The 22,733-nt window shown below is 57.4% G+C and overlaps 2 protein-coding genes across 2 annotated transcripts; one reads left to right on the top strand and one right to left on the bottom strand.

Moving 5' to 3' along the window:
• Window positions 1-282: 282 nt before the first annotated feature.
• Window positions 283-14,016, top strand: TRPV6 (transient receptor potential cation channel subfamily V member 6; the record flags this gene model as incomplete). The annotated part of the gene is made up of 15 exons (XM_079711286.1): window positions 283-425; window positions 7,751-7,848; window positions 7,990-8,112; window positions 8,488-8,625; window positions 8,911-9,009; window positions 9,153-9,328; window positions 9,829-9,975; window positions 10,077-10,289; window positions 10,594-10,680; window positions 10,782-10,858; window positions 11,105-11,270; window positions 11,634-11,700; window positions 12,039-12,307; window positions 13,339-13,445; window positions 13,746-14,016. The coding sequence occupies exons 1-15, from the start codon at window positions 298-300 to the stop codon at window positions 14,014-14,016; spliced, it is 2,166 nt and encodes a 721-aa protein (XP_079567412.1). The 5' UTR covers window positions 283-297.
• A 672-nt stretch (window positions 14,017-14,688) lies between these two features.
• EPHB6 (EPH receptor B6) lies at window positions 14,689-21,650 on the bottom strand. The gene is made up of 16 exons (XM_079711020.1): window positions 21,536-21,650; window positions 21,187-21,251; window positions 20,174-20,924; window positions 19,349-19,504; window positions 18,713-19,051; window positions 18,494-18,618; window positions 18,147-18,309; window positions 17,810-17,924; window positions 17,518-17,570; window positions 17,217-17,336; window positions 16,856-17,103; window positions 16,436-16,609; window positions 15,807-15,956; window positions 15,391-15,596; window positions 15,112-15,267; window positions 14,689-15,006 (listed from the first exon to the last, which is right to left on the bottom strand). The coding sequence occupies exons 1-16, from the start codon at window positions 21,633-21,635 to the stop codon at window positions 14,898-14,900; spliced, it is 3,030 nt and encodes a 1,009-aa protein (XP_079567146.1). The 5' UTR covers window positions 21,636-21,650; the 3' UTR covers window positions 14,689-14,897.
• Between the last annotated feature and the right edge of the window lie 1,083 nt (window positions 21,651-22,733).

The raw sequence follows: 22,733 nt of genomic DNA, 5'->3' as shown, positions 1-22,733 counted from the left end.
CCTGTCTCTTTAAATCTCAGGTAATTTGGGAGGAGTGAGGGAGTGTCTTCAGGGCTTCTGCTGCTCCCAGGAGAGCTCCTGCCAGAGGAGAAGCCCCAGTGGCGGGAGTCCCAGCTCGGCCAAGTGTAACAAACTCGGAGGCCTCTGTGTCCGGCTGGTGCACCTGGGAGGCCCTAGACGGGACCTCTAGGGGACAAGGCGGGCCGGCCCTAGGGGCTGCTGATGTGGCCCCAGGGCTGAGTCCAGGCGGGGTCTGGCCTTGGCCCCAGGCCCCCCAAGGAGCCGGCCCTACACTCCATGGGGTTGCCGCTGCCCAGGGAGAAGGGGCACATTCTCTGCCTGTGGAGAAAGTTCCGTAGGTGGTTCCAGAGACAGGAGTCATGGGCTCAGAGGCGAGACGAGCAGAACCTGCTGCAGCAGAAGAGGTGAGCCTCAAGGGGATCCTCCTACACCCCCAGGCTGGCCCCTCACACACACCCCCCATCCCTCTTCTCTTCTTCCCCCCGGCCCCAAGCCCTTTTGGGCACCTCTGTCTGGGCAGACTTCCTCCAGGCCTGACTCCTTGGGAGCATTTGGTCTCAGGGGTCTTGGCCTGTGGGGCCAGCGCCCCAGGACACCAGGTGGAAGGGGAGGGGGCTGGCATGGGTGACACAGGTGTTTGCTATCTTTAAGATCCAATCAATTAGGGAAGCCTCTTGTGAGTACTTCCCAGAAGGCCAGGCACCTTGTTGGGCCCGGGAAGGATTATGGCATCATAGACCTGCAGCCTGGAGGTGCTTTATATCTCTACCCCCTGCCCCTAGAACAGTCTCTCGGACAGAAACACATAGCACATATATGTACACATGTGGGAATGAATGAATGAACGAATGGAGCAGAGAGGGAACTGCAGGCACTGGTAACCACAAAAGAAGACAAAATTTGCTAATCATCATTCCTGTGCACTTATTGCATCAGCCGTTGACCCAGGCCCTTCTCTGGGTCAGATTCTTGGGGCAGGTAGAGGGGGGTTGGTGTGGAGACAACAAAGCTGGAACCCAGCCCTGAAATTTATTACCCTCTGCTAAGGGAGAGAGGCATGGGTAATGGGCCCAAATTCCAGATGTGCTTGGAACTCACTGTCAAATTCATGTTGAGGAATTTGAGAGGCTCTAGAGTTTGAGCCCGAAGCAAATCTCACTTGTTGCTTCCAGCCCCTCGAAACTGCCCTGAACTCATCTGATGCTCCTCCCCCCTCCATGGCAGCTTAGAGTTGGGAACTGGAGGGCGGGGGCAGGGAGAAAGCTCGAGGCCATGCCAGTGTGTGGTTTCTTCTGCAGAGTCTCTGTGATCTCCCCACCCAGGGGCTGGCAGGCTAGAAGGAAGTCCTCCTCTTGGGACTTTCCTGGGCCCCTGAGAAGGCAGATATTATGTCTATTCAAAGGGGAAGGTCCAAAGTGTTTGTGTCTGAGAGTCTTTCTCCACCTCCGAGTGCAGGGGTCTGCCTGAGCCTGTCGGGGAGGCTGGCGGCTATCTGGAGGCCCTGCGGTTTCCTTTCTTTTGCTCAAGGATTCAGGGTTGGAGATGTGCTCCTTTTTTGAGTTTTGGCTTCCCAGCTCTCACACCAGCTGCCCACCTCTCTCCCCCGAGGCCTGGGAGAGTGAGGGCTGAGCACATGTTTGGCGGATGACGTCTTGAGGCAACAGGATGGTATTGTTGTCAGAAACGGGGCCATCACTGGTTCCATTCATCCCTTTCCCACTCTCGGGACCTTGGGGCTTGGGGGAGCCCTTCGGGAGCCCAGAAAGGCCTGGGGGCTTGGAAGTGGTGGCAGAGGCTCCCTGTGTGCCTATGTGTGGCGAAGACAGAGTGAAAGACCCGGGCCGGAGCCCGCGGCTGCTTTCCTTGTCTTTTCTGCCCCTGTTCCTTAGGGACTTCTGGTGGGCTTTCCTCTGGCAGGCCTGGGCTAGGAAGGCTTGATTCTCCCGCCTTCTTGGTCTCCCCCCGTCTGATTCCACAGTGTTTTGACCCCCCTCTTCCCGGACACCAGGATCCTGGGATATTGATTCCCCTCTGGGTGGATACTCCCCAGAAGGACCTGCAAGTGCCGGGAAGGGGAGTGTCCAAGGCTGTGCCATCAACCAGCTTAAGGGAAGATTTGTGGGCAGCTAGACACACGTGAGCTGACCATGTGAGTGAGGACAGCATGGCCAGGTGAGAAGGGCCTGTTACCATCCCCCCACCCCTGGGAATGAGGCAGACCCAGAGTGAGCAGAGGGGGCTCTGGGTGGGCTTGGGGGTGGAGCATGGTCCAGCGAGAAGGGAGCCATTCAGGTCTCTCCAGGAATATGGGGGACCCAGCATCCCTCTTTCTCTGGTAGACTCTTCTTGGGTCTTCGTCGCCGCTCCCTCTGCCTAAATGGATATTGTTGGGATCCAAGTTGAACCGTCACTTTCTCTCATTTCCTCTGCATCATCTCTCTCAGCTTTGCATCGTCTTATTTCCTGAGACGCAATGTACTAGACACCGAGCGTAAAACTCTCCGCTAGGTTTGCAGAAATGAACATGACACATTCTATGCTCTCAAGAAGCTCACGTTCTCATGGGCAAAACGCACCAGTAGGTATCGACTTGGGTTAAAAGTGAGCTTAGCGAGTGTTCTCAGAAGGCTGTGAACAAGCCTCATGGGCCCCTTGAGGAGGACAGTGCAGGCTCTGATTCTGGTTGGTGTTGGGTGTGCTGAGCAGCTTCCAGGGTCTGTCTGCCTAACCTGACCCTCCCCTGACCCCCTCCCTGGCATGGTCACCCTCCCACTAGTTGGCAAAAGGCAGGGAACACTGGGGGTTCTTTTCTGTTTAGATAGATCCCTGTATTAATATCTGTGAACTGGCGTGTCTGTCAAAACTAAGTGCTGGGACCCTGCAGCACATTAGGACTCTGCCTCAGTAATGCTCCCTGAAGAAGCGTGCATCTACCACATGCAGGATGCGGTTCTGGCAACTAGAAAGGCGGCCAAATCTGGAATTAGCCACTTTTCCGAGCTTTGGCTTCTTCATCCCATCGCCCAGAACCTGAGCTGGAGGGAGGTCGCCCCAAGGGGCCAGGGCGCGGCTCCTCCCCACTCAGGGCTGCTCTTTGCTTCACCTGTGGTCACTGCACCGGCTGCTCCCCCAACCTCACCCCCACCGCCAGAAAAATTGGGAAGAGCCATAAAACTAGAAGAACCACATAATTGAGTGGTGAGAGCCTGAGGCTAGGTTCTCGGCCAAGCATTCTGCCTTAAACTCTGATCTTCTGGCAAGGATTTGGCTTGGCTGCCTCGGTTTCCTTTGCGGAAAAATGAGAGAATGATTCAGTCTGTGTCATGGGGCTGAAAAGAGCAAACGTGATAGTAAGTGAGATGCTGCTTTGGAAGCTAAAAAGCACATTTAACCCATGGGACTGTTGTGATGAAAAAGGACATAAGGGGGCTTCCCTGGTGGCGCAGTGGTTGAGAGTCCGCCTGCTGATGCAGGGGACACGGGTTCGTGCCCCGGTCCGGGAAGATCCCACATGCTGTGGAGCGGCTGGGCCTGTGAGCCATGGCCACTGAGCCTGCGCATCCGGAGCCTGTGCTCTGCAGCGGGAGAGGCCCGCGTACCGCCAAAAAAAAAAAAAAAAAAAAAAGACATAAGGAAAGTCAAAAGGCAAGTCCCAGTGATGGCAGGACTTAGAGGGGTTGTGAGCTTCCTCCTATCAGAGCCGGATCCACCCAGGGAACCAGAGTCAGGGCTTCTAGATGGTGTGGCCCTCCCCTGCCCAGCTGCCACGCTCCTCCGGGAGGGGCTGGTGGAGAAACCAGTGGGACCCACACGTGTGGCTCCCGTGCCCCCCGTACCTGCTCTGACCCGTCTTTGGATCCTGATTAACAGAGAGAATAGGGACAGAGAAATGGCCGTTGGGAGTCCCAGCGCTGCCTCTGACTTGTTTGGACAAATCACCTCAGGACTTCAGGCTTCTTTCTCCATCGATTACATGAACAGATTAGACTAAGTTTCTAGGGACTTTCTAGCTCTAAAATTCAGATTTGAATTCTTCTCTAGACACTCTTTGATCCTGCCTTGTTTCCCAGCAACCAAATATAAAACTTCATTCGTGCCTACGGCACCCACGTGTGCAGGTCCACGTGTGAGTGCACACACAGATGTGCGTGTATGTATCCACAAGAATGGAGGCAGAGGGGACGGGCTGAGGGGACGGGAGAGAAGGCGAGTGACAGATCCTTGGGGCCCAGAGGGAGCCCTGAGGGAAGATCAATGACGTATTTACTCTAGAGAAAGTGTGCTAGGTTTATGCCAGAAATCCTATAGTGGCATTTCTACTAGTCCATTAGTGAACCATACCGTTCAATATTATAATTGTCAAGCAAACTAAGACATTCTAAATTCCAGAAACACCTTTCATATCGTTGTAATTTCAGATCTCTTTTATTAAGTCTTTTATTAAATACTTAATCAGTGGGTGCTTGAAAGGCTTCACCTTTTTTTTTCTTAGTTGAGTATTTAATGATTTGTAAGAAAACACAGAGGGAATTCCTTACTCTATTTAATGTGAAAAATACTTTCCTAAGAAGATTATGAATAATTATACCTCAAGGTCAGGGTTTCTCTACCTTGGCACTTTTGACATGTTGGGCAGATAATTCTCTGTTACAGGAGGCTGCCTTGTGTAAGAATCTTAGCAGCACCCCTGCCCTCTGCCCGCTAGATGCCAGTAGCACCCCTTCCTGCAGTCATGACAACCAAAAATGTCTCCAGACATTGCCCAGTTCCTTGGGAGGCGGCAGGGGACCACCGCTGGTTAAGGACCACTGCTCTAAATCACTGTAAGTAAGAGATTCTGGTAGTAATGTTAAGCATTCTTGATTCTACTAAATAAAGTGAACTCTCCCCTGGGAGGGAGGGAGTATAATTTAACCATTAAAATCAGAAGACATTTTGGCAATATCGTCTCTTCTTCCTGCGGTAGGGAGGTGTCTGGTGAAGATGTGTAGATTTTGCTCCAGATCTAAACGTCTGTGCTGGGTTGCTTTGGAAGAAGCTAATTTCCCAGGCACAAGAATCTTTGGATGCGTCTGCTCTTGTGCCTTTTTTATGGGGCACAAGGGTAGGCAGGTGGCTGGAGGGGGGCGGGATCTGCCTTATTGCCAAGAATGCGAGCAAGGGCTTTCTCGGCTGCCCCCTTGTGGCCCTGTGATGCTATTGCAAGTCATGCCTCTGCCTGCTTCCCTGGGAACCATTCAGACAGACACTGCCCTCCGTTTTTGCTGGATTCTGGAGTTTGCCACCCAAAGGAGGCCAGGTCTCCATAAACCTGATTGGGGTTTCCAGATAAAATACAAGACAGAGTTGAATTTGAATTTCAGATAAACAACAAATAAGTTGTTAGTATATGTGTGTCCCACATATTGCATGAGACATACTTATATTAAAAACTTATTTTCTGTGTATCTAAAATTCAACTCTAACCAAGCATCCTCGTGTTTTTACTTGGTAAATCTGGCCAGCCCCATTCGAACAATACCTCCCTGCTCTTCCCAGGCCAGTAGGGCAGTCAGCAGAGGCCAGAAACAGAACACGTATGGACTGGAGGTTTGTGAGAGACATTTATGGGCATCAGAGATGTGTCAGGACCAAGAGGGACATCTTTGGGGCTGCCACTGACTAGCCTCCCCCCTCATGTCTTAGGAAGCAGGGAGGAGACTCTGCACTTGGGTCCGAAGCCCCCTTGGACTTATTTCTAGCTTTGCCATTAACCTTTAGTCAAAACGGGGCACAAAACTAGAAGCTAATTGGAGGGGGGCAGAGAAAGTTTACAAAGATGAGAAAGTGACTGATCTCTGACCTCAAGGGCCCCTGGTGTAGAGGAAGAGACAGATGCTTATCACAGAACACAGTGAAAATGCCAAAAAGGAAAGTAAGGCCAGAGGAGAGGGTGGAAAACTTCCTGCTGTGTGTGGGGTGTGTGTGTGTGTGTGTTGGGGAATACTGCTTGCTTTACAACATCTATAAAGGGGGGCTTTGGGCAAATTATTGGGAAAGGTAGTGGTGATGGTAGGGATGATGGGGGTGGGGGGTGGTGGAAGGTGTAACAAACTTGTTTTGCAGCTGTGTGCGCATACCAAGCATACTATTTTTTACTTAGATTATACGTTTGCCTAAGGTTGGCTTAGGGGGTGGCCTGATGGAGATACTAAGGAAGGGCGGTAAAGCCAAACCACCTCCTGGCGTTGCTACAATTCACTCCTTCTACAGATAGTGGCAATGAGTGTCTGCCATACGCTGGGCATATTCCCAGGCATCCCGAGCACAGAATAGAGAGTGATTACGGCGGGGTGGGGGTGGGGGGGCGCGGATTAGAGTCCAGGTGGAAGGAGAGTTGAGTTACAGCACCGGAATGGGGAGGATGGTGTGCCCTGGGGTGGTGAGGCTGAAATGCTGGGTGGAGGGCCAAAGAGAGGAAGAGAGCATGGAAAAGGAGTTGCACAAAGGCTGTAGAGGATTTCTGAGTTTCTTCTCCTGGGTGTTTAAGGACCCATCAGACTTTTGTGAACTGTGGTTGCATTTGCCCTTTAGAGAGAGTATCTTGGCAGCATCCAGAAGAATGGATTGGGGTAAATAGGGGTGTAGGGAAAGAGAATATTTTGCTAATCCTGGCCTAGAGAATGAGGACGTCTATGAATGAGCATCACAGGAATGAGAAGGCAGGGGCTGAACGGAGAGAGATGTTGAACTGACAGGTGGCTGCCTCCGTGGCCTGACGCGGGGAGCTGGGGCCACAGCATTCAGGGAGATGGACGTGTCGTGCTCTCTCCTCCTCTCCTGAGCACCCACTCACCCCCCAGCTCGTGGAGTCGATTTCCTGCTACTATGGGTTCTTTGGTGTATGAGCTCCTGTTCACATAACTGGCCATCTGTGGATAAATGGTGTTACTTCATTCACTCCCATAGAAAGACCAAGTGGTTCTGGGCCAGGAGAGAAAATTAAATAAAAGGGACCCCGTGTGTCTTAGTTGGGCTAAGTTTTGATACTACAAAAGGTTTTTTGGTTCGTTGTAAGACTGGAAAGTCAAAGGAGATGATTCTTTGCCTAAAACAAGTGAGAAGCAGATAGGAAGCAGGGAGAGACTGTAATCGGATGTAGGGGCCAGAAGGAAAAAAAGGACCCACGGTTGCTTTTCGATTGACCCCCAGATATGCTGTTGTAGGAAGGAAAGTGCCAGAGTCAAAGGGCTTTGCCGAGGTCTAAAGAGGCGAGCATGACACAACAGGAGGAAAATCTGCCAGCGTCTACATGTCAGCCTCCTCCGCAAATATGAGGAAGGAATTCCTTGTACCCTTAGTCCATGAAAGCAAAGCTTATCTTGGAGAGTAATCTCAAGACTTTGAGTGAAGCTGAAACAGGGTTCCTCCAGGGGTCAATAGGTCAGGAGGTGAATGAGTATTTTAACTGGAACTCCTCCCTCTATACCCCAGGTGCACAGATCACACACACACACACCCTGGTCACAGCACCCAGGGGAAAGGAAAGCAGTTCCTGACCTTCTCCCACGCAAGCTAAAAGGGGAAAAAGTTGCTTTGGGTTAACTAACGGGTCAGAGAAAGAGAGACCAGGCAGCGCTTTTCCCCCCCAACGGCCCCACCTCTCTGGATGAGGACCCGTGGAATTTGTTGCCACTGGGGGGTATGACGGACCTTGCTCCACAAGCGGACACGCTCCCCTCCCTTGTAGGATCTGGGAGTCTCCTCTCCTCACGGCTGCCAAAGAGAACGATGTCCAGGCTCTCGGCAAGCTGCTCAAATATGAAGCCTGCGACGTCCACCAGAAAGGTAAGCCCTGTGCACGCAGCTCACCCTCCACCACCCTCCTGCCAGTACAGCCCCAGGACCTTCCGCTGTGGGCCCCCACATCTCTCCAGTCCCCATTCCCCTGCTCCAGCAAAGCCATGTGACTCTCTCTGTCAACGTCAGGAGCCCTGGGGGAGACGGCGCTGCACGTGGCGGCCCTCTATGACCACCTGGAGGCCGCCATCGCGCTGATGGAGGCCGCCCCGGAGCTGGTCGACGAGCCCATTACCTCTGAGCTGTATGAGGGTGAGAGGCCAAGGGGCTCAGGATGGAGGGAGGAGCGACCAGCTCAGTGTTTCAGGGCAGTCCTGGCGGTGGATCATTTGGGGAAACCAAGAGGGAACGTGAGCCCCCCTCCTCTTTATCCCCCTCTTCATGTCCCTTCTACCTGAGCATCCTCACTGCAGCTCATTCGAGCACCAACCCCTGAAATGGAAAGGCCTAGAGTGGGAAGAGGCAGGCAGCAGCTGGATCCCCTGGGAACACCGCCAGGCTCAGCAAACCCCCACCCCATCCTCCCCACGAAAGGCTGCCCTGGTGAAGAGGACCCTGTGGAGATATGGGAGGGACCCCCTGCAGGATCCTGGTGACAGACCCCATGACAAGAGCTCTCTTGTCCAGGTCAGACGGCACTACACATGGCCGTCATGAACCAGAACGTGAACTTGGTGAAAGCCCTGCTCGCCCACGGGGCCAACGTGTCTGCAAGAGTTACAGGCTCCAATTTCCGCGCCGGTCCCCACAACCTCCTGTACTTTGGTGAGAGCCAGGGCCAGGGCTGGGAGGGTGGGGAGGGGGCCAAGAGCAAAGGGAGGGCAGGCTGAGGGGGCTCCATGCCGGGGGAAGCTGGGAGGGGCCGCCCTCCTAAGGCTGAAGGCCAGAGCCCACCCCCGGTGCAGGGCCCTCTGCACCGTCCCGCCTCTGGTTCTGCTGACAAGTGTCCCCAGGCCCAGAGCTGACGTGTGGGGAGGGAGAGGCAGTCCCCTGGAGAGACTGCCCGTGCCAGCCTGCACCCTCAAGCCACGGGGTCCCCTGCATCCCCAGGGGAGCACCCTCTGTCCTTTGCGGCCTGCGTGGGCAGCGAGGAGATCGTGAGGCTGCTCATCGAGCACGGCGCTGACATCCGGGCCCAGGACTCCCTGGGTGAGAGCCGGGCTGGAGGGGGAGCTGGGTTGCAGAGGAGGGGCCGGGAGAGCCCTCAGGTCCACCCGGGGCGGGGGGAGGTCATGGGGAGCATCAGGGACTCTAGTCCCAGTGGCCACGTGACAGCCCGTGTCCTCCCCCAGGAAACACAGTGTTGCACATCCTCGTCCTCCAGCCCAACAAAACCTTTGCCTGCCAGATGTACAACCTGCTGCTGTCCTACGATGGGCACGGGGACCACCTGCAGTCCCTGGACCTCGTGCCCAATCACCAGGGCCTCACCCCCTTCAAGCTGGCTGGAGTGGAAGGCAACACCACGGTGAGGGACCCTCCCCCAATCCCACCGTGTCCTTCTCATGACCTTCATCTTACGTTTCTGGCCCTTTGAGGAAATAGATGTCACCAGTTATCCCCGATGCTGAGGTCCCGTTTTCAGCTTCCATTGGAATTTCTTTCGCAGCCCCTGTCTCTCCTTCTTGCCCACTTTCTCTCCCCCGAGTTGTTGGGGACTTACAGGGTCTAGATCCCACCCTGGAGTGGTGTGAAATGCCCGCGTCCTCTTGTCCTTTCAGCCCACAAGCAGCAGCCCTGCATCCTCTCACCTCGTTTCCAAGCTCTAGAGGGAGTTACGGGGGAAGAGGGTGAACTTGGAGGCTGGCGTGAAGATGGGTTCTTTTGCCCGCAAGGCTGTGGTCTTTGAGTGAACAGCGAGCACCCTTTCCGGGGTGCTGTGATCTGGGCAGGCTTCCCAGCCGCACCCTGTGACAGTCCCCTTTGCTTGCTCCTCTGCATGCACCTGCCCTCCACCCCCAACCTTAGATGTTCCAAAACCTGATGCAAAAACGGAAGCACATCCAGTGGACGTACGGGCCGCTGACCTCCACTCTCTACGACCTCACGGACATCGACTCCTCGGGGGAGGAGCAATCCCTGCTGGAGCTTATCGTCACCTCCAAGAAGCGGGAGGTATGGGGTATGGGGGGTGTGTGTGGTCTTCAGCGTAGGGAGCAGCAGGGGAGGGGAGTCAGGGTCTCCGAGCTGCTTGCTCTCCTCTTGTTCTGCTGCAGGCTCGCCAGATCCTGGACCAGACGCCAGTGAAGGAGCTGGTGAACCTCAAGTGGAAGAGATATGGGCGGCCATACTTCTGTATGCTGGCCGCCATCTACCTGCTGTACATGGTCTGCTTTACCACGTGCTGTGTCTACCGCCCCCTCGATCCCAGGACCAACAACCAAACTAGCCCCCGGGACAACACCCTCCTACAGCAGAAGCTACTTCAGGTGACACCCTAGGAGCAGCAGAACTTCAGGCAGGATCCAGCTCTCTGCCCTTTCTTAGACGTGAATCACGTTCCCGTCTTACCACCCACGTTTCTCCCTCGCTCAAGCCTCAAACACACAGGCACAAATTCAAAATACGTGCACACAGAAACATACCGATGCTCTAAGAGCAGAGTTTGAGGGCACCAAACTTAACAGGTTAAAAAGAACCTGACTGGTTTGTGACCCTAGACAAGGGACGCTGACTTGTACCCAGGGGCAGGCAGGGAAGCCCCGAGTCCTCTGACCATGTCTCTCCCCTCAGGAGGCCTATGTGACCCCCGAGGATCACCTCCGACTGGTGGGGGAGCTGGTGTCCGTCTTCGGAGCTGTGATCATTCTGCTCATAGAGGTGTGGTGTGGTCGGGATCTGGGGGTGAGGCTGTCTGCCGCGGGGATCCAGCCCGAGCCTCAGTCTACAAGGGCCTTTGTGTCTTCCTGGCCTCTCTCCAGATTCCAGACATCTTCCGCGTGGGGGTCACTCGCTTCTTTGGACAGACCATCCTTGGAGGACCCTTCCACGTCCTCTTGTGAGCCTCCTTCCTCTCACCCCCATCCCTTTCCTCACCAAGGCTCTAGTTTTACTCCCCGGATCCCTGACCTCTGGAGAACGCCAGTTCCAGAGGCCCCTCTCTGATGTGTGTGTGACCCTGTGTATCGAGCTTACAGAGGTTGAACCTGAGTGTGTGGGCACCATTTCCATCACCCCCTTGCTCTTGGACCCCCAGGATCATCCCAGTCTCCCTCTCATCACCCCCTCCCTGCTCTCCCCCCAGCATCACCTATGCCTGCACAGTGCTGGTGACCATGGCGATGAGGCTCACCAACACCAACGGGGAGGTGGTGCCTATGTCCTTCGCCCTGGTGCTGGGCTGGTGCAACGTCATGTACTTCGCCCGAGGATTCCAGATGCTGGGCCCCTTCACCGTCATGATCCAGAAGGTCCGTGCCGCCTCCCAAGCTTTCTAGAGAAAGGTCCTAGGGTAGGGGCTGCAAACATTTCTGTAAAGGGTCAGATAACAGAGGTCTCAGGCTTGGAGAGCCACATATAGTCTGTTTGATTTTCTTCTCCTTTTTTCTCTTCCTCCTTTTAAATTTTTTTCAATCCTTTAAACAGGTAAAATTCTTGTTCAAGGGCCAACCGAAACTGACCAAGTAGATTTGGCCAGCAGGCCAGTTTGCCAGCCCTATGCGAGAGGGGTGGAGCTGTTAGACTTCTCAGGGTTAGACCTCTTAGAGGCTGGAAGGGGCATTTGCTCCAGGGATTGATGTGGCGCTGTCCTCTCTTCCCTCCCCTCCGTCTAGATGATTTTTGGCGATCTGATGCGATTCTGCTGGCTGATGGCCGTGGTCATCCTGGGCTTTGCCTCAGGTACATCGTCTGAGATGGGGGCCCTGGGCTGGAGGAAACTAGATAGCACAGGATACCTCTGGATAAACGTGGGTTGGGGGGGGGAAGGTGGGAAGACAGGCAGAGGTAAGAGGCTGCCGTAGGCTCTAAGGATGGGCTGTCCCTCGGGAGCGTTAGGGGGCGGTGGCTCTTGGGGTCAGGAGGGTGAGCCCCTGATGGGAATGAAAGAACCCAAAGCGCAGCGTGAGGCAGGGCTGGGATGGTGGTGTTGGAGAGGAAGGAAAACAGCACTGAAATGGGCAGCAAAGAGCTGGCTGCGGTTTATTCACATATAACTCTCACCCCCTGGGGCGGAGCAGCCTTCTTTATCATCTTCCAGACAGAGGACCCTAACGAGCTGGGCCATTTCAACAATTACCCCATGGCGCTGTTCAGCACCTTCGAGCTGTTCCTCACCATCATCGACGGCCCTGCCAACTACGACGTGGACCTGCCCTTCATGTACAGCATCGCCTACGCTGCCTTCGCCATCATCGCCGCTCTGCTCATGCTCAACCTCCTCATCGCTATGATGGGTGACACTCACTGGCGCGTGGCCCACGAGCGGGACGAGCTCTGGAGGGCCCAGGTGAGCGCCCCCTGGTGGCTGGGAGGGCTAGTGCAAGTCATTCCCTTCCTGCCAAGGACGGGGCCAAACTCAAGAGGCCGGATATTTTGACCCCAACATAGGTTTGGACGGTTAGCGCACAGTACAAAAGATTATGCAAAGTGTACAGAACTGGATTAGCAATACTGGAATAGCTGAAAAGAATTCCTCACGGTTTTCTCAAAAAGCCAAATCTGTCTTTTCTAGAATCAACAAGAAATGACGCTTAGTAGTGGCTACAACAGCATTCAGTAAAGTTTGTTACTGAATAAAAAAGCTGGAGTATCACATCTTTCTGGCAATATTTAAGTCTTTCAAATGTGACCCAGAAAAATTGGACCTGTTAAAAGTAATGCCACACCAACTCCCTATATAGCAGAAACTATCTTCAGTCAGATAATTGTGATGGGGACAAAAGAACGAATTGGATCAAATCATCATTTCAAAATACAAAATAATTTATCTCAACAAAAATAATTCCAGCAAAATAAATGGAAATCCCTCAAATTGGATGGCATCTAACTGTGTTGTGTAGAAAATGGAGTTAAAAAAAAACCCCTAAGCTGGCTAAACAGGGTTTGCTGATGAAAATATTTTTTTTCCATGCGAATGTATTGATATGAGATTTCTCTGCAGGATGTCTGTGTTTCTAAGTGGCCTTTACATCTGGAGGGTCAAAATATTCTGTAGCCCTGCAGACCCTTTCTCTTTGCTCTCCCCTCCTTCCTGTCTCCTTGGAGCAAGGTCTCCCCACCTGCTACAGGACCAGCCTGGCCTGGATGTCAGGTCACGGGTGAAGTGCTGTAGGGCTCAAGGCCCATCCACTCGCTCCCGCAGAAGAGGGCTGACAAAGCTGACGCTGCCATCCCCACCTCAGGGGTGTTGTCACCTCTGGGAAACCATGAGTTTCCCAGATGTTGCTCAGCTGTCGTCCCTCTGCCTGGCGTCCTCTCCTCTCCTCTCCTGGTTCGCACCCAGCCTCTGATTTCATCTTCTTCTGGCCCCACACGCAGGTCGTGGCCACCACAGTGATGCTGGAAAAGAAGCTGCCTCGCTGCCTGTGGCCCCGCTCCGGGATCTGTGGGCGCAAGTTCGGGCTGGGGGACCGTTGGTTCCTGCGGTGAGTGACAGTGGGGGCTGGCGTCCCTCTGCTCAACCTCCTGCCCCCAGGGGCCCTGTGCAGGCCTGTGTGCTCCCTAGGCTTCAGGCCTCGCTGGGAGAAGGGGGCCTGCTAGGTTCCTGGGCCCTGAAAGCATCCCCAGAGCTGCTGGACTGGGCTCTGTGCTGCTTCCCGAGGCCTGGCAACCCCTGTGCCCACTCGGGCTGCAGACGAGGGAAAAGGGCACCAGCAGTAGGGTTGGGCGGGGCCGGGAGACAAGGTCCAAGGTCAGCCTCTCCATCAACTCTTCCTTTCCCCCAGGGTGGAAGACAGACAGAATCTCAACCGGCAGCGCGTCCGGGGCTACGCGCAGGCCTTCTGCAACCCAGGCTCCGAAGATGACATGGAAGGACGGTGGCTGGGCGGCCCCTTCGCCACCCACCTGTCCCCTCCTGTCCCCTCGGTGTCTCGAAGTACTTCCCGCGGCAGCGTGAACTGGGAGAGGCTGCGGGAAGCGACCCGGAGGAGAGAGCGGAGGAGGACGGTGGACAGGGCTCTGGAGGACGGGGAGGGTTGGGAGTACCAGATCTGAGTGCCTCCGCCCATACTGGTGCCCAGCAGCATCAAGAAACAAAGCCTAGGGCTTCCCTGGTGGCGCAGTGGTTGAGAGTCCGCCTGCCGACGCAGGGGACACGGGTTCGTGCCCCGCTCCGGGAAGATCCCACATGCCGAGCGGCTGGGCCCGTGAGCCGTGGCCGCTGAGCCTGTGCTCCGCAACGGGAGAGGCCAGAGCAGTGAGAGGCCCGTGTACCGCAAAACAAACAAACAAAAAAAAACCCCCAAAAAACCCAAAGCCTAGACCTCTCATCTGCCAGGTCCAGAGGGTAGAACACAATAAAGGGAAACCAAGAAGCAGGCCCACGCCTCACGGTAAGCACAGGGCCCAGCACAAATAAGGACCCAGCTTCACCCACCCTGGCGGCTGCACTGTCTGAGCCAAGCACTTTAAGAAAGGCTTGCTGCCTCAGGCACCGGTCTCCACCCTGGTGTCACAGCTGCAGACATCGGAGGAGGCTGGGGAAAGGTGTAATGAGGGGATGGGTACCGCCTGGCGGGGGGGAGCCACCTCCTACCTTCCAATAAAGTCCTTCCTGCTCTCCTTGTGCATCCTTCTCTGCAGTGTGGTCTTCCCAGCCCCGCCTCTCCGCTCCAAGGCCTTCCCGCCCCTTCCCTGCAGACCGAGGCCTCACCACGCCTCCAACGTGCAAAATCCCTTCTTTCCCTTTAATGTGGGGGAGGGCGGTGGAGGGGCAGAGAGGACCAGGGAGTGAGGCGTCCCCAGGCTCGGGTTTAGTGTGGCGGGCGGGCGCCTCTCACGGAGGCCAAGGTGGAGACGGGCTCACATGTCCTCCTTGGACCTGCTTCCAGGACTGGGTCACAGGCATCGTCAGTTCACGGCTCTCTGCCCGGGGCTCAGACCTCCACGGAGCCCAGCGGCCTCAGGTGCTGCTTCAGGAGCTGGATGTGGTGCAGCAGCTTCTTCTGGTGGCCGGCCAGGGTGATGCCCAGGGTTGGCAGGTCTCTGGTGGGGAAGGAGTGGATTAAATCGGGGCCAGTGTCTCCAAGATCCCAGGCGCGACCCCTGCCCTGGGGCCTGGGCTCCCATCCCCCACCTCTCCCTGCTTACCCCAGGCTGAGCTGAGCCACGTCACTGAAGGTGTGGAGACCAGACTGGGAGAAGCTGTCCTGGTAGCACTGCAGGCCGATGGCCGAGAGCCAGGCCTGGGGGGAGTCCAGAGAGGGAAAGTCCAGGGCCACGGGGTTCAGAAGGGCCTGAGAAGGTCTGAGTGGGAGGGGCAGGCAGGTCAAGGTCCCCTCTTCATCCTAGTCCCCTTCGCCTCAGTTTTCTTTTTGGTTTGCCTCATCCCTCCCTGGCTTTCCCGGGCTCTAGCCCCAAGCTCCAGACCTGTCCCTGGGGCTCCCGCCGGACTGCTCTGATCCCTGTAGAGTGTCTGGCTTGCGGATCATCTTGTCAAACGCAGCCACCAGCTGGTCAAAGTGCGGTCGCTGGGTACGATCCTTCTGCCAAGTGTCCAGCATAAGCAGGTGTAGTCCAGGCGGACAGCCTGGAGGCGGGGGCAGCCGGAACTCCTGCTCTATTGCATTTAGCACCTGGGGGTTAAAGGAAGCACATGGTGCTTGGAGGCTATTGCTAGTGGAAAGGAATGTATTGTCAGGTAACCATAAGGTTGGAAAGGAACTTACTTAAAAGATATGGAAAATGAGAGCCACGAACGGAGGGCTTCGAAATATGTGAGTCTAAGGCTGGTGGGCTGGAGGGATAGCGGTGGGGAATCGGCAGTGTCTAGGTCAAGAGCTCACCTCCTGGTCACGCATGTCCCAGTAGGGCCGTTCTCCGTAACTCATCACTTCCCACATCACTATCCCAAAGCTCCAGACGTCACTGGATGTCGTATGTTTCCCGTGTGCAATGACCTCTGGGGCTGCCCAGCGAAGCATACAACTTGGGCCCTGAGGGGTGGGGTTGAAAGTAACAACAGCAATCATCAGAGCAGTGGTCCTAGTTATTGATCCACTACTACGTGCTCAGATGTGCGTCAAGGGTTTCACATCAAGCCTCTCGTTTAATCCCATAACGACCCTGTAGCATAGATGCCGTTATCTCCATTTTGCAGATGCAAAGGCTGAGGCATCGAGACGTACAAACTTGTGCAAAGTCACAGAGCTCGAGGGCAGCGTGTTCACAAGTTGTACCCAGCGGCTCCGACACTAGTCAGCATTAGGGAAGGGCAGGAGGTGGTTCTAGGACTCCCACCCTCCCAGTCCCCTTTCTTGCCCAGTGTCCTCAGTCCCTGAAATCCCTCCATCCCACAGGTGAGATCTGCCCTTTCAGACACTAAGATACACCACCTGAGGCATCCACCGCCCCAGTTCCAGCTCAGCCTCCGGCACCCCCTGAGGGAGGCGGGGCCCCAAGGCTGTGCTCTCACCTGAGGACTGTGGCCAAGACGAGCCACTTTGCACACTAGGTGGCTGTTCACCAGCACACTGTGGGCAGAGAGTGCACGGTGCACGAAGGCGAAGCTGGACAGGTAGTGCATGGCGGCGGCCACGCCCCGCTGCATGGCCACCAGCTGCAGGCTGCTGAACTGGCCCTCCCGCTGCTGAGGGATGGGGGGCAGAGGTCAGCCAAGGGGTGGGGGACCTCGGCACATCACGCAGAGACACTGGCACCAAAAGGCAAAGGGACCTGGGGACCAGCGAATGGCCTGGGAAGGAAGGACGGAGACCCTGGAGGTGGGGCAGCGGGGAGCGAAGGCACGGACGGGGCTCTGGCTCCAGGACAGTTGAGAACTGCCCACCTTCCCGGCCCGAGCCGCCCCCCACACCTTGCCACCAGCCTGACTGACCCTCAGGAAGCTGTCCAGGGGGCCCAGCTCCATGAGCTCCGTCACCACCATGAGGGGCCGGCTCTTGGTGACCACGCCCTCCAGCCGCAGGATGTTGGGGTGCTGAAACTGGCCCAGCACTGCGGCCTGGCCTAGAAAGGCCGTCTGCAGGCTCTCGGCGCCTCCGCTCCACAGGGCCTGGATGGCCACGGCCTGCTCCCGCCGTCCCCGGGGCTGCAGGCGGCCCCGGCGCACCTCCCCGAAGGAGCCTGGGAGAGCAGGCGTAGGCTGGGGGGTCTCCAGGAAGGACTCAGTGTCCTGCCCTGTTTAGGAGGGACCCTGCTGGGACCCCTTCCGTGCCCTCCCTCTGCCTCCGCCATACCTGCTCCAATGACCTCCTCGATCTTCATGTATGTGGGGTCAACCTCCCGGGCGAATTCTCGGATGGCCTGGCAGGGGTCCTCGTAGGTGGAGGGGTCGATGTAGTACTTCACCCCGAGCCCTGCAGGCACACGGGGTCCATTATGAGGAGGTGTGCAGGCGGGCGGCCCGCGCACCCCAGGCATGCTCTCTCACTGCTGAAGACGGTGCCCAGGAGTTGCCCTCAACCTTGGGGGGCCCAGCCTTGCCTGGTGCCCTCCCGGCCCCCATCCCATCCCATCCCATCCCAGCCACACCCACACCTGGGCTGCTGTACTGCTGCAGCTGCTCCATGTAGCCAGTTCCATGCCGCTTCCTGGGGGACAAACCAGAGTCCTGCGATCACACTCCCTCTCCCATTTTCCTCCCCAGTCTGCCCACGAAGGCCAAGGTCCTGCCAGGGATCAGTGGCTCGAAGGAGCTGGGCCCAACGGCGGGGGCTGAGTGGTGGTGGAGGACACTCATGGGCGCTTCTGCAGGGAACCTCGGGGCCATCAGGGCTTGGGACCGTGCTTTGGAGAGTGTGGTGCTAGGCCATGGTGGGGAGAGACTCACCTCTGGAAGACGAGAGCCAGCACGGTGATGGCCGCCAGCAGAAGGAAGGCCAGCGCCCCCAGGATGGACCCAACCACCAAGGAGAGTCTCTCGGGAAGCTGGGCGGACAGCTCACCTGGAGAACCAGCCATCCAGAGTCACAGGTGTGGAAGATCTCACACACCGCCCTGCAACCACCCACCTCCCCACACCCCGTCCCCCCACAGACCCGAAGGTCGGTGGGCAGCCACTCTCCCGGCCTGGGGGGTTTGGGGTGAAGGTTCAAGGCCTGGATGGTTCCTGGACCCCTCCTCACGATGCCTTGGGCCGCCCCCGCCCCGTCCAGGCCTCCTCTCACCTTGAGGCAGCGTCTGGAAGTAGACCTTGCCCCCGTACGGGCCGTGGCCTGCGGCCGTCCGTGCCCGCACCTGGAAGCCATAGATGTGGCCGGGGCTCAGCTGGGTCACGGTGGCCGTGTTGGTCTCGCTGGTCAGGGTGAAGGAGTGGGATTCGTCTTCTGCCTGGGGGTGGCAGCCGCTCACTCCCTGCCAGCTGGGAGGGCCCGTCGCCCCCTGCTCCTGCCCACGCCCCTCACAGCCCCTGCGGCAGGGCTCCGAGGCGCCTCCCCCGTCTCCCCACCTCCAGCCCCACTGCGGAGCACTTCCGGCTCCCACCATCCCCGCCAGGCGCCCCTCTGATCCCCACCTGGTCATAGTAGCGGAGCTGATAGTCCAGGATGTTCCCGTTGGTCTGGTCGGGCTGTGGCCAGGACACGGTGATGCTGCTGGAGGCCCGGCTCACCTGGTGCACAGCAGGGACTGCGGAGGGAACTGGCGTGGGGGGTTAGTGGCGGCTTCCAGGGGCGGGAGAGCGGGAGAGGGTTCTAAGGAGGTGACTGGCAGCTCAGGGGAGGGCAAGGCTCACCTGCGTGGCTGGTGCTGACATTGATGGCTGCAACCTGGGGAGGGTCGGGGCTGAGCTCCGACACTCCATTGACGGCCTGCACCTCCAAGATGTAGGGCACGTGTGCCCGGAGCCCGCCAACGAGCACGCGGCTCTCAGTCAGGCCCCTCTGGCGGGGGTCGAAGTGCACCTCATCCCTGCAGCGGCGACAAGGGCCCTTGCCGCCCGCTCCACACTCCTTGCACGCGACGTTGAAGAGCAGGTCCCCGCGTCCCCCCAGCTCCTGAGGCAGGCGCCAGTGCAGCATGAGCGCAGAGCCCTGCACCTCAAACCACAGCTCCTGAGGGGCCGACGGGGGTGCTGGGGAGGGTGTGTGCCGGGCAGGGAAGGGCCACGAAGGCCGGAGTCGTGGGGCGGGGGTGATTGGGGAAGGAAGGAGGTAGGGGAGGGAGAACGGCCGGGAGGGAGGAGACAGAAAGCAGGGGAAAGCGGTGGGGCGAGAGAGGAAGGAGGCGGGGAAGGAAAGCAAGGACACAGGAGAAAGGAGTCACTGCAAATGCAAACCAGCTGCCCCGCGTTGCCCTCCAGGCTCTCCGTCTCCTGGTCCCACTCCCATCCCACGCCCATCCCTGGGGCCGGGGTGGAGGGGGGACTCACCCGTGCAGGGGGCCTCTGGGGGATCGGAGCTGGCCCGGTAGAAGCCCTCCAGGCAGGGGCACGCAGGGGCCGCAGGGTCAGGGGCGAGGCTGCGGGCAGGGCACGGTGAGCAGGGGGCATTCCCAGCCAAGGCCTTGTAGGACCCCCTGGGGCAGGCTGAGGGGCAGAGGAGGGTAGAGGCCTCAGGCCCCCCGTCCACCCCCTCCCGAGCCCCCCACACCTGCACACAGCCATCCTCCCAGGCTTCCGAGATCCATCTCCTCGTCACCCCTCTCCCCCCGCCTTCCCTCCCTCAGCCAGACATTACTTCCGCCATTTTGCTGGCACAGAATTACATTTCCATTGACGGAAAAAGTGAGGTGTGGTAGGGGCTACAGCAGAGCAAGCACCAGATGTAGCCGCCTGGCTCGACTGCACATCCTGCCTCTGCCTCAGGATCATTCTTTACAGCTGTATCCACGGCCTTCCTCTGCCTGCCTCCTGGTCACCTGGCCCTGGGGTGAACCACCCCCAGCTAGATGGCAAATGCGGACAAAGGACCCCATCCCAAGACAGCCTAGGAGTTTAAGTCCTTTCATCTCCAGCCCTTCTCAGGCCTGCAGCCCTAGGATCCCCAGCAATCGCTGTGGAAGTCTCCAAGGTTCTACAAGTTTCACCTGAGTGGCTGAGAGCAAGGTTGTGCGCTTTAGGAAATACACCTGGAGAAAACAGGGGTCTTTTCCTAAAATAACTTATTCCTAACCTTCTGGGGACAAAATGAAGTGTGGGCTCGTTCAGGAGAGGATCCCAAAGGTGGGGGGCACGTGCAAGGGAGCGGGGTCTCACCTTGGCAGGCGTCTCCGCGAGCAGACTCGTACCCGGGCTGGCAGCGGCAGCCCCCAACGGCTACCATCCACTTGCCCTCCCCGTTACAGTGCAGCCTGGGAGGGCTGCCTCCTGGCTGGCCCCGTCCTCCATCCTCCTCGGGCTCTGCGTGCGCCACACAGGTGCCCACGGCCGCCACCAGGGAGGCCCCCCCGGCCCCACTGGCCTGCGTCTCAGGAAAGGTGGCGAAGGCGCGGAGCACGGAAGGGCAGGCGTAGGAGAAGAGCCTGACCGCCACGAGGGCCAGGCACGCCCCGGTGTCCTGGAAGGCCACGTAGAAGCCGCGCTGGGTCAAGGGCCCGAAGCTCCGCTCCTTGACGTTCAGCTGGAGCCCCGCCCGCTGCCCCGCCCCGCGCGGGCCCACCGCCCACGCTGAGGAGGCGGGGAAACTCTCATCCGCCGCGATCGTGTCCACCTTGGTCCAGCGTTTGAGGTGCCAGGAGGAGATGCTGTCGGAGCGGTCGGGCTCCTCGGCCTGGCGGTAGTAAAGCGTGAAGGTCTCGCGGCAGGTGCCCCCCGCCACGCCCAGGCTGGAGCAGGCCCGCACGGAGAAGTGCAGCCGGATGTGCGCCCTCTGGGCCCCTCGGCGCTCCACAAAGTGTGTCTGCAGCCAGTTGTCCTGCCCGGGGCCGGGAGGGGCCATGGCCACGTGGCATGCCTCGAAGGTCCGAGTCAGGCGTTGCTGGTCATCCAAAACACTCACTTCGTCCCACTGCAGGGAGGACCACAGAGGGCATTAGCTGCTCCGGGCTGGAAAGGTGCAGGGAGGCGGGGGCATAGCCCTCCAGGTGAAACTTAGCAGGAATGACATGCAAAGCAGCTGAGGATACCCGGAAGTCCTGCTCCTCCGGAGGGCAGGCATCTTATCCCATCCATCTCTGCTCAGGGTTTCCTCCCCAAATTCAACACGCTAGCTGCGGGGGCGGGGGGGTGGGGGTGGGGCGCTGGGTTCAGAATGAAAGCGTGACACTCACCCCACCTGGTGGGTAGGTGAGCCAGCCAATCTCAGACGTCTCTCCAGTGGTGTCCAGCAATACCTCTGCCCAGTGATAAGAAGGGGCCACGCAGTTAGCAGGCCTTCAGCCAGCAGGTCTCACCCCACCCCATTCCCATTAGGAAAAAGAGAACTGCCCTGCCCGGTTCCTTGAATTCACTAAGGAGCACAGCTGTCTGTCGGGAGCCTTTCTCTGAAACCCTCCCACTTCCTTTCCCCCTTCAGACGTCTTCACCCTTTCCTGCCTTTTCTGAATCTTTCCCACTTCCCGTCAGTGCTGGCTCTCCCCTGGCAGGTGGGGGGTTTCCCCCGTCTCCCCTCCCCCTTACCTTCCAGAGCCAGGACTGAGGACACCAGCACCAGGACCCACAGGCCACACACCATGCCCGCCACCCTGCTCCCTGACGGGGCAGCCCGCTCAGCAGCCATGAGGCATCTTCAGGGCTCCCACCATTGCTCTGGCCACCACCCTGCTCCCAGGTGGGGCTGCTGCTTCGTAAGACTGGGGTCTGCAGCCAAGCTGGCTTCCTAGGGAGACACAAAGGACCAGAGGAGGCCGGTGGGAGGGAACCGCATGCTTCAGAGTTGGCCCTGGGCCTCCCCCTGTAGCTCGCAAAGTGCCCCAGCACCAAGCATGGGTGAGGGCCAGCAGGAGGCTGACTCTCTCCTGACCTGTGTCAAGTCCACCATCTTGGAGGACCATGTGCCCGGTCACCCACTACACTCCACAGGTGACCCATCTCTGAGCATCTGTTTCTCGTGGCCCTCCCCTTTAGAGCACCGGGTAGTTCTGGGCCAGTCTTACCCCTTTGCTTCTGGAAGGAGCTATTCAAGTTCTTTCTCTTCATTTGCTCTCCTCCCTTCCTCCTATGGCCACCCTGCATAGAAAATCAGAAGATTCTTCTCATTAAAAGCAGGCGAGTTAGAAGCTACACCTTCCCTGGGGACACACAGCTCCCCCTGCCCAACACCTCCCAACCCCCATCAGACTCGGATACCCTAGACATTTCAGAGAGGCAGTGAAGCGAGAGGGACCGAAGAAGGAGAGCTGGGGGGTATGATGGGAGGGAGGGTGTGAGAGCAGACGCAGAGAAGAACATAGGCGGAAAGATTCCATCTGATAAAGGAGCCGGGACAGAGAGGGGATAGAGCTATGTAGGTCTGGCACACCTACATTTTATGAACCAAGGTCCTCTCTCCACAAGGGGCACATTTTTCCTCTGGCTTACGGAAAACTAAATGTATGCCTCATGTATATGAAAAGATGCTCCCTAGTTTGCTCACAGTGAAAGGGAGGCATGTTGAAACAACAGTGAAATGCCATTTTGTTCTACGAGATTAACAATGCCTGGGTGGGGAAGGTATGAGAAATAGGCTCTTTTGCATTCATTGCGCATACGGGCTCCAGTTGGTGGATCCTCTTAGGACAGTTGATGATGTCTATCTAGCAGCTTCACTTCTAAGAATCTGTCCTTCAGGTATTGTATACTTGGATCCTTTTGCACAGATATTCAAACAAGAATATTT

The sequence above is a fragment of the Hyperoodon ampullatus genome (assembly GCF_949752795.1).
Source record: "Hyperoodon ampullatus genome assembly, chromosome: 9".
Lineage (NCBI taxonomy): Eukaryota > Metazoa > Chordata > Mammalia > Artiodactyla > Ziphiidae > Hyperoodon > Hyperoodon ampullatus.
The sequence above is the reverse complement of the archived record's forward strand: the minus strand, read 5'-3'. Positions and strand labels throughout refer to the sequence as shown.